At 49.4% G+C, this 8860-nt stretch overlaps 2 protein-coding genes across 8 annotated transcripts; one reads left to right on the top strand and one right to left on the bottom strand.

Annotated features, from left to right (window-relative positions):
* Window positions 1-1756: 1756 nt before the first annotated feature.
* On the bottom strand, window positions 1757-8113 carry HYPK (huntingtin interacting protein K). Of its 6 annotated transcripts, XM_063596617.1 has the most exons (6): window positions 4527-8113; window positions 3486-4276; window positions 2852-3141; window positions 2449-2504; window positions 2067-2118; window positions 1757-1925 (listed from the first exon to the last, which is right to left on the bottom strand). In XM_063596617.1, the coding sequence occupies exons 3-6, from the start codon at window positions 3035-3037 to the stop codon at window positions 1830-1832; spliced, it is 390 nt and encodes a 129-aa protein (XP_063452687.1). In that variant the 5' UTR covers window positions 3038-3141; window positions 3486-4276; window positions 4527-8113; the 3' UTR covers window positions 1757-1829. The 6 variants fall into 6 exon arrangements, with proteins under 6 accessions (XP_063452687.1, XP_063452686.1, XP_034794554.1 ...); XM_063596616.1 differs by having other exon boundaries at window positions 2852-3187; window positions 3486-8113; XM_034938663.3 differs by having other exon boundaries at window positions 3486-8113.
* On the top strand, window positions 3648-8647 carry SERINC4 (serine incorporator 4). Of its 2 annotated transcripts, XM_003814957.6 has the most exons (12): window positions 3648-3749; window positions 4148-4324; window positions 4497-4675; window positions 5134-5213; window positions 5633-5726; window positions 6291-6502; window positions 6707-6802; window positions 6905-7031; window positions 7420-7492; window positions 7911-7959; window positions 8106-8259; window positions 8434-8647. In XM_003814957.6, exons 1-12 carry the CDS (start codon window positions 3648-3650, stop codon window positions 8645-8647), a joined length of 1557 nt encoding a protein of 518 aa, XP_003815005.3. The 2 variants fall into 2 exon arrangements, with proteins under 2 accessions (XP_003815005.3, XP_054954348.2); XM_055098373.2 differs by lacking the exons at window positions 3648-3749; window positions 4148-4324; window positions 4497-4675; window positions 6291-6502 and having other exon boundaries at window positions 5196-5213.
* Window positions 8648-8860: the final 213 nt, after the last annotated feature.

Below are 8860 nucleotides of genomic sequence, written 5' to 3'. Positions count from 1 at the left end.
ACTTTTAGTAGAGATGGGGTTTCACCATTTTGGCCAGGCTCGTCTCAAACTCCTGATCTCAGGTGATCCACCTGCCTCGGCCTCCCAGAGTGCTGGGATTATAGGCGTGCGCCACCACGCCCGGCCCTGATTAACCTTTAAAGTAAAATTACCTTCTCTCTAGGATAGGAAATGGCATGTAGAATGTATTATGGCTTAGAATTTGAATACCAATCAAAACCTTTCATAGGTTTTTTTCATTTTGAGACAGTCTTGCTCTGTCGCCCAGGCTGGAGTGCAGTAGCACAATCTCAGCTCCCTGCAGCCTCAACCTCCCAGGCTCAAGCAAATCCGTCTCAGCCTCCAGAGTATCTGGGACCACAGACAGGCACATGTCACCATGCCTGGCTTTTTTTTTTTTTAATTTTAGTAGAGACAAGGTCATGCTATGTTGCCCAGGCTGGTCTGGAAATCCTGACCTGACGCAGTCCTCCCAGCCCAGCCTCCCCAAAGTGCTGGGGTTACAGGCATGAGTCACCACACCTGGCCCAACCTTTGATATCTTCTAGTCTTACCATGTTCTAACCCTCAGGTACCTAAATTCTTTTTTTGGTGGTTAGGGGAGCGCGGTAGAGACGAAATCTCACTGTGTTGCCCAAGCTGGTCTCAAACTGCTGGGCTCAAGTGATCGTCTTGCCTCAGCTTCCCAAGGTGTTGGGATTACAGGCATGAGCCACCATGCCTGGCCCCTAAATTTTTTTTGTTGTTTTGTTTTTGAGACAGTCTCACTCTGTCACCCAGGCTGGAGTACAGTGGCACAATCTCGGCTCACTGCAACTTCCGCCTCCCTGGTTCAAGCAATTCTTCTGCCTCAGCCTCCTGAGTAGCTGGGACTACAGGCATGCACCACCACGCCTGGCTAATTTTTTTTTTTTTTTTGTATTTTTAGTAGAGACAGGGTTTCACCATGTTGGCCAGGCTTGTCTTCAACTCCTGACCTCATGATCCGACTGCCTCAGCCTCCCAAAGTGCTGGGATTACAGGTGTGAGCCACTGTGCCCGGGCTTTTTTTTTTTTTTTTTTTTTTGAGATGGAGTTTCACTCTTTCCCCCAGGCTGGAGTACAGTAGTACAGTAGTGTGATCTCAGCTCACTGCAACCTCTGCTTTCCAATTTCAAGCGATTCCTGCCTCAGCCTCCAGAATAGCTGGGATTATAGGCGCCCACCACCATGCCCGGCTAATTTTTCTATTTTCAGTGGAGACGGGGTTTCACATGTTGGCCAGGCTGTTCTTGAATTCCTGACTTCGTGATCTACCTGCCTCGACCTCCCAAAGTGCTGGGATTAGAGGCGTGAGCCACGGCACCCAGCCAAATTATTTTTTTTTAATCACTCAAAATCAAGCATGTTGTAGGTACCAAAATTCTAACTCAAGGTGGCCTATGAACTGGGTTCATAACCTACATCTATCTATATATATAGTGGCTCCTAGGCAGGTAGCTGGCCTTTTAGATATTCATAAGCTGTCTTGGAGACACATGCCATTTGAGTACAGTAACTCTGCTGAGACTCCAGATGTACCTTGAATACTGTTGAGAGCTAGTCAGACGAATGAGACTGGCCTGCCACCTAGCATCTGCACATGAGGTATTCTTCTACACTGATTTTTCATACAGGTGTGCTAGATTTTAATGGGTCACTTAAATTCAGTTATTCTCCAACATATAAATTCCCCACAACATAGGATATAGTATATACTCTACTTGACCCAAGATGATAAAACTGAAAAAGACAAAAAAAAATTTTATTGCCATAAATTAATCCAGTAGGTATATTTGAGAAAGCACGCATCAGTTGGTTAGGGCAATAAGCGCCTCTACCACGTTGCCCATGTGTTCCCGCAAACTGCGTTCTGCTGCTGCTCGAGATATCTCCATCTCGGTCATCTGCAGAAAAAAATCATGTTACATAGGTTCCCAGGCATTAATGTGCCACCAAATATACTGACTCCGCTTGTTTCAGGAAACAACCCAAATTAAGCTGAATAGCCTCCCCTCCGCATACACTAGTTAGGCACTACCACTCACTATTAGCTCCAGATCTTCCTTCTTGATAGTGACTTTTGCCAGTTCTTTCTCCCTGCAAAAATATTTAAATATATTAGTCCTCATTCTCAACCAACACCATAAACTCCCAGGAAGGGTCATTCCCAGAAGTGCCCTGTAAATAAATCTTGATAAACCCTTGATTGAAAATAAAAACTCCCACTAATACTCCTTTCCCCTGGAGTCTTGGCAGCAGGTGTTGCCAGGAGGCCTTCTGCTAACAAGAGTAAAGTTGTGGCGCCTAGATCTGCAGGAATTGGTGATAAATTTGAAGAACGGTATAAAGGCTTAATAATGGTTTTTATTTTTGTCTGGGGACCGGGGAGGGAAGAACTGTTAAAGTTGGCTGCCCCTGAAGACTTACCGCTCCTGTTTGGCTTTCTGCTCCCGGGACCTTCTGTCTCCAATCACAGACATGGCCTATGGGAAAGGCAGGTCTAGTTACTGCACCGCTACCCACAATTCCCAATAATCTAAAAGGCCAACAAAACAAGCGGTTCATGCATGGATTCACGATGACAAGTGTTACCAGGTAGCAAGGACTATGTTTAATTCCATTCTATGCACCTGAGGTCCCCTTAAGCCCACTATCAAGCTCCTTTAGGCAAGCGGCGCGCTCCGGTGACCGCTGTTTCCCTCGGCTCTACCCTATTGCCTCCTCCTGCCATCGGGATCAGAACCCCGTCTTGGAGCGCTGGCTTCCAGCTACAGCCTCAGAGCCCCCCTCTGCTCTCAGCCCGCCCCGACATGCTCTTGGCCAACCTTACCGTCTCCAGATTGGAACTCTGGATCTCCTTCTCCTCTGCATAGTCGGTGACCCGCTCCAAGTCCGCCGCACCGCTGTCATGTTTCCGTGGCTTCTCCGGAGGCCGCTCTGGTCCACTGGTCTCAGTCTCCAACTCCAGCTCCACATCCCCCTCGGTCGCCATATCTATTTCACCACGCCGCCGCATAAGCCCCACCTCACGCCGACTTCCGGCAACTGACACAGCTTCCGCCCGGGGAGGAGGCGGGGCTGGCCCTGGGCCACACCTTCTTTCTGCTCCAGTTCTAGAAGCTTCAGGGAGGAAGGCGGTTCGTCTCTCAGACTTCCTTTCGGGTTTCTACAGTGTTTTGTGCGAGGCCTTCTCAGACCTAACCCGACACCGCTCCAGCCCACCCCACCGACATCCTTAACCACCTCATAAACTAGGAATAGTCCCCTCAACACATAAACACGCACCCACCCACCTCAGGGAACTCCGTTCAACCTGAATGACGTCTAATCCTAAACCAATAAAGAATGCTAATCCACAGGGGGCCAGATAGACAAACTGCCCCCTAATCTGGAGAGAACAGCCTGAGTGGCCGCAGTGTTGAGGCCCTAAGGACAAAGCTCCTTCACAGGGCATTTGCATTTACCGCAACCTGGAGGTCAGTGTTCTCTTCCGGACGTCGCCATTCTGCCCGGGACCGGGTGCTCAGCCCCAACACAGTGGCAGTCCAATGGGCTGAGGACAGAAGCAACTGCTGCTCTCATCTGCCTTCCATCTGGTGGACCTAAGCCTAATCCCTGGGACAAGGATGGTGGGTGCCAAGGCCGGCCCCAGCCCCGGCACCTCCCTGGGCCTGGCACAGCAGCACAGCGGAGGCAGCAGTGTCCTAGTGAAAAGTCCCTTCTGTCAGGTGAGAGGGTGCGAAGGGGAGAGTGGCCGAAGCTGGGGAGGAAGACGTGCAGAAGCCAATAAAAACGACAGGCCTCTTTTCTCCTCTAATGTCGTTCTGGTTCGTTGCCCCAGGTATAATCTGTAAATCTCTCCCGCCATGTTTCCAGCCCCAGGTGTTTAGGTCGAGAGAAAGGTCAGATATCTCAAGCCTGCTTATAATGAAAGCCCTACTAAGTTGTCAGTGGGCGGCAATCCCAAATGGCTGGAATCAGCTTGAAACAGAACCTGAGTAAAAGGAAGAAAGGGGAAGGGGAAATTTTGGAATTCAACCTCCTGGGTTAACCTCACACATACATTAACGTATGCCTTTCCTCAGCAAGTCTCCACCTCGCTGCCTTGCATCTGCTCTACTCCCAGGTGTGCTGCTGTGGGCCTGCTCCTTGTGCCAGCTGCTGCCACTCCAGGTGGCCCTCTCTCACCGCATCCACTTGCAGCCGCCTGTTCTACATCCTCCTCCATGTGGGGGCCTCAGCAATCTGCTGCCTCCTGCTGTCAAGGACAGTAGTGGAAAGGGTGTGGGGCAAGACACACAGGGTAAGTGAGAGGGGGTCGGGTTGTCAGGTGGGAAGAGATGAAAGGAAAAACCCTAAGATAGAAAAGGTTTCGGTTGGGGGCAGGAGACAAATGAGTGGTCATACCCGTGACAAGTAGGTACCTTTCCATGCATTATGACTTGTCCTGCCATTTCTCACACACACACTCCCAGATCCAGATGCCCTCGGGGTTGTGTGCCCACCTGTTTGGCCTCTCTGACTGTCCAGTGCTCAGTGGCTCTGGGGCTGTGTACCGAGTATGTGCAGGAACCGCCACCTTCCACCTGCTGCAGGCTGTGTTGCTGGTCCACCTCCACTCCCCCACCAGCCCGCGGGCACAGCTGCATAATAGGTTTGTGTGTACTTTCTGGGTGGGGAGGGGACAGAGGAGGGAAAGTAGACACAAGCTGGGTAAAGGAAATTCCGGGATGAAGTAATAGCACTGTAAAAAGACAGAAAACAGGTTTAAGTCCCTGCTTCTCATGTACTTGCTGTGTAACCTTGAGCCAGACTTTGTGCTTCTAGCATCTAAAATGGAGGTAACAGTGGGGTTATCTTGGTAACATAATCCTTTATAAACTATAAAACATTGCCCAGATGCTATTATTTAAGTATCTTTGAGTTAGAATTTGGAATAAGGTGCAGTAGGCCTGTCCCAGCCCCCTCTCATTTGGGATTGGTTCCTCCTTAGTTGTCTCGTCTGTCCTCTTTCCTATATTTTTGGTTTCTCTTTTGCCTTTCCCCATAGGCACTCTTCACTGTCCTTTGCCTTTTCTCCTGAGTCTGTTTTTCTTTCTCCCTCCTAACCAGCTTCTGGCTCCTCAAGCTGCTGTTCCTGTTAGGTCTCTGTGCTATTGCCTTCTGCATTCCTGATGAGCATCTCTTCCCAGGTACTCTCCCTCCCACACTCTTGGCAGGAGTAGGCTAAGTTTTCTAAGATAACAAGTGGGTAAGAAGAGGAGTAATGGCCGGGTGCAGTGGCTCACGCCTGTAATCCCAGCACTTTGGGAGGCTGAGGCGGGCGGATCACGAGGTCAGGAGATCAAGACGATCCTGGCTAACATGGTGAAACCCCATCTCTACTAAAAATACAAAATATTAGCCGGGCATGGTGGCACGCACCTGTAATCCCAGCTGCTCAGGAGGTGGAGGCAGGAGAATCACTTGAACCCGGGAGGCAGAGGTTGCAGTGAGCTGAGATCACACCACTGCACTCTAGCCTGGGTGACAGAGCAAGACTCTGTCTCAAAAAAAAAAAAAAAAAAAGTAACAATTTGACCACATTTTTCCACTGGTGCCCATCTTGCAGCATGGCATTACATTGGCATCTGTGGAGGCTTTGCATTCATCCTACTGCAGTTGGTGCTTATTACAGCTTTTGCCCATTCCTGGAACAAGAACTGGTAAGGGGCACATAACCCTAAAGGCTTTTCCTGGGGAGGTTTCTAGTATTACTACATGGAAAGGGCTGGGCAAAAGGCACGGCAGAGCACTGGTCCCACAGCTTCCCACTGAGCAGTATCAAAAAAGCTTAGGAATGTGATGACTGCGTGGGCCAAGTAGGATGGCTAGTCACACCAGTCTTCTGAGAGCAGGGGAGTAGTTGGTAATGGGTAAAAGAGTTGGAGCTCCAGCTGGGCACGGTGGCTCATGCCTGTAATCCCAGCACTTTGGGAGGCCGAGGTGGGTGGATCATGAGGTCAGGAGTTTGAGACCAGCCTGGCCAACATGGTGAAACCCCATCTCTAGTAAAAATATAAAAGTTAGCTGGACATGATGGTAGGTGCCTGTAATCCCAGCTACTCAGGAGGCTGAGGTAGGAGAATCACTTGAACCCAGGAGGTGGAGGTTGCAGTGAGCTGAGACCACACCATTGCACTCCAGCCTGGGCAACAGAGCAAGACTCCCAACTCAAAAAAAAAAAAAAATGCTGGAGCTCCAAGCCATTGCCCACTTTCCACCCTTAGGCAGACAGGTGCAGCTCAAGACTGCAGCTGGTTCCTGGCTGTCCTGCTGGCCACCCTAGGATTCTACAGCATGGCAGGTGTGGGAGCTGTGCTCCTATTCCACTACTATACACACCCAGCTGGCTGCCTGCTTAACAAGATGCTCCTCAGTCTGCACCTTTGCTTCTGTGGCCTCATCTCCTTCCTCTCCATCGCTCCTTGCATCCGCCTCAGTGGGTACATGTCCTACAACATTCCAGGTTTTGGGGGCCTTAAAAGCATAGCAAGTTTCATTACCTCCCTAATCTCAATTATTTGATAAAAGAATCTCTGCTTCCCTATCCCCACCAAAGGATGGGGAGACAGAAGTACAAGTGGGGGTAGAAATGGAGGAAATTACCAGCCTGTAGACTAAAGCAATGATACTCACTCCCCAGAGCAACCCCGCTCTGGCCTCCTACAAGCTTCTGTCATCAGCTGCTATATCATGTATCTGACTTTCTCTGCGCTGTCCAGCCGTCCTCCAGAGAGAGGTAAGGGACAGGACCTGGATTCTCCATGCTAAGACCTTTTTTTGCCCCTGCCAAATACCTAGCTCATTGTTAATACCCATCTCTTCTGTTGTCCCTTCCCAGTAATCCTTCAAGGACAGAATCACACCCTGTGCCTGCCTGGCCTGAGTAAAATGGAACCCCAAACACCAGATATCTCTCTAGCAATGCTGAGTGCTAGCATCATGTATGCTTGTGTGCTTTTTGCTTGGTGCGTAAAGGTGTCAAGGGTGGAGGTATGAAAGGAGGGTGCCCAAGACAGGGAAGGATGGTCAGGACAATGTCTGGGACCATTATTTAAAGTTTACAGCAAGACTAGAGTGAGAAAAGCTCCCCACAAACAGGGACAAATTCTAAGAATAGTACTTTGTCAGATGATCTGTATGAGATGAAGGGGGTGGGGGGAATGACTTGAGAATTTAAAATATGTCCAAAGACCTTAGGGCTCTCACATGAATAGAATTCTAAATCTTTGGTGGAAAAGGGCACAGGGAGTATGGTACCCTTTTGAGGATTACCAGTATGGACCAATTGGTAGTAAATGCCCCCAGATAATCCCTATTTAACTAAACCAGCTTAAGAACTCTATTCTTTCTCAGCAATGAGGCCTCCTACCTGGCTGAGGTATTTGGACCCCTGTGGATTGTCAAGGTTTACAGCTATGAGTTTCAGGTGAGGATAAAGAGCTCCATATCCCCAACACCCTCCCTCCCCCACACAAAGACACGCACACATCCTACCAACCTCTACCCAGAATGCTCAGATTATAGCTGCTATTACCTTTTATTGAGTACCCACAATGTGCTAGGCAACTGTGCTAGATACTTTTACATAATCTCATTTAATTTAACCCTCACAACAACCCTGTGAGGTAGGTATTTGCTCCATTTTACAAATGGAGAAATCGAGGCACAAAAGATTAAACATCTTACCAAAGTCTGCACAGCCACTTACATGCTGGAGCTAGAATTTGAACCCAGGTGTGCCTCCACTTTTTAATACTAGACCAATCTTTTCACGGGGGAAGTTTCCTAGATTAACACCCTCACATCTTTTAAGACCATTCCAAAACCTGCGTTCTGTTTTGCAGAAGCCCTCACTGTGTTTCTGCTGCCCTGAAACAGTGGAGGCAGACAAAGGTGAGTGCCAAGTGAGGAACCATAAGAAGTGGTAGATCTCTGTGGAGTGCCATAAGAACCCTCAAGAGCCTTAACAAAGGTAGTTGGGGGAGAGGGGAAGAGGTGTTTCAGCAGCACTGCTCCCAGCAGCCATTTCCTCTCTCCAGGGCAAAGGGGTGGGGCTGCTAGGCCAGCTGACCAAGAAACCCCACCAGCTCCTCCAGTCCAAGTCCAGCATCTTTCCTACAACTATTCTGCCTTCCACTTCGTCTTCTTCCTTGCCTCACTCTATGTCATGGTTACCCTTACCAACTGGTTCAGGTAAGATGGAGTGGGCCTTAGATACTCTCCTGAAGAGCTAGCTATTTTAAGGAAAGAGCAATTCAAGGCCATTCCAGACACACATGGGTCTGCCATTATATTTGGTGAGGAGGTAGAACAGGTCTAAAAGCTAAGGCCCTTCATATTCTCTAACCAGAGCCTTTGGTTACACAGCTATGAGGGAGCAGAACTGGAAAAGACCTTCATCAAGGGTAGCTGGGCCACCTTCTGGGTCAAGGTTGCCTCATGCTGGGCCTGCGTACTCCTCTATCTGGGGCTGTTACTGGCACCACTCTGTTGGCCCCCCACCCAGAAACCCCAGCCCCTTATCTTGAGGCGCCGCCGCCACCGCATCATATCCCCAGATAACAAATATCCTCCAGTCTAAGTCCTTTTCACAAACTGGGGTTCCCCTGACATTGTACTCCTAGAGTTGGCTCAAGGGGAGCTGTCCAGCCCAGCTCAATACCTCAAGGACACACGGGGAGTTATCTCCGTTTGGGCTGAAGTCAATACTATGAACTGGAAGAAGTGGTCAAACACAGTCTAATGTGCTAGGCAGAGTGTCTGACTCACTGGAGCTACTGTTACATCTGCATCC

The sequence above is a fragment of the Pan paniscus genome, chromosome 16, assembly GCF_029289425.2.
Source record: "Pan paniscus chromosome 16, NHGRI_mPanPan1-v2.0_pri, whole genome shotgun sequence".
In the NCBI taxonomy this organism is placed as follows: domain Eukaryota; kingdom Metazoa; phylum Chordata; class Mammalia; order Primates; family Hominidae; genus Pan; species Pan paniscus.
This window is presented reverse-complemented; position numbering and strand designations above follow the sequence as displayed.

Excerpts from the sequence above, each read along its gene's own strand:
- SERINC4 (XM_003814957.6), top strand. The coding sequence starts at position 3,648 with ATGGTGGGTGCCAAGGCCGGCCCCAGCCCCGGCACCTCCCTGGGCCTG. Across the intron at positions 4,325-4,496 it reads TGTGGGGCAAGACACACAGG|ATCCAGATGCCCTCGGGGTT; the intron begins GTAAGTGAGAGG and ends ACACACTCCCAG. Across the intron at positions 5,214-5,632 it reads TGATGAGCATCTCTTCCCAG|CATGGCATTACATTGGCATC; the intron begins GTACTCTCCCTC and ends CCCATCTTGCAG.
- HYPK (XM_063596613.1), bottom strand. The coding sequence starts at position 3,037 with ATGCGGCGGCGTGGTGAAATAGATATGGCGACCGAGGGGGATGTGGAG. Across the intron at positions 2,505-2,851 it reads AGAGTTCCAATCTGGAGACG|GCCATGTCTGTGATTGGAGA; the intron begins GTAAGGTTGGCC and ends CCTTTCCCATAG. Across the intron at positions 2,119-2,448 it reads CAGAAAGCCAAACAGGAGCG|GGAGAAAGAACTGGCAAAAG; the intron begins GTAAGTCTTCAG and ends ATATTTTTGCAG.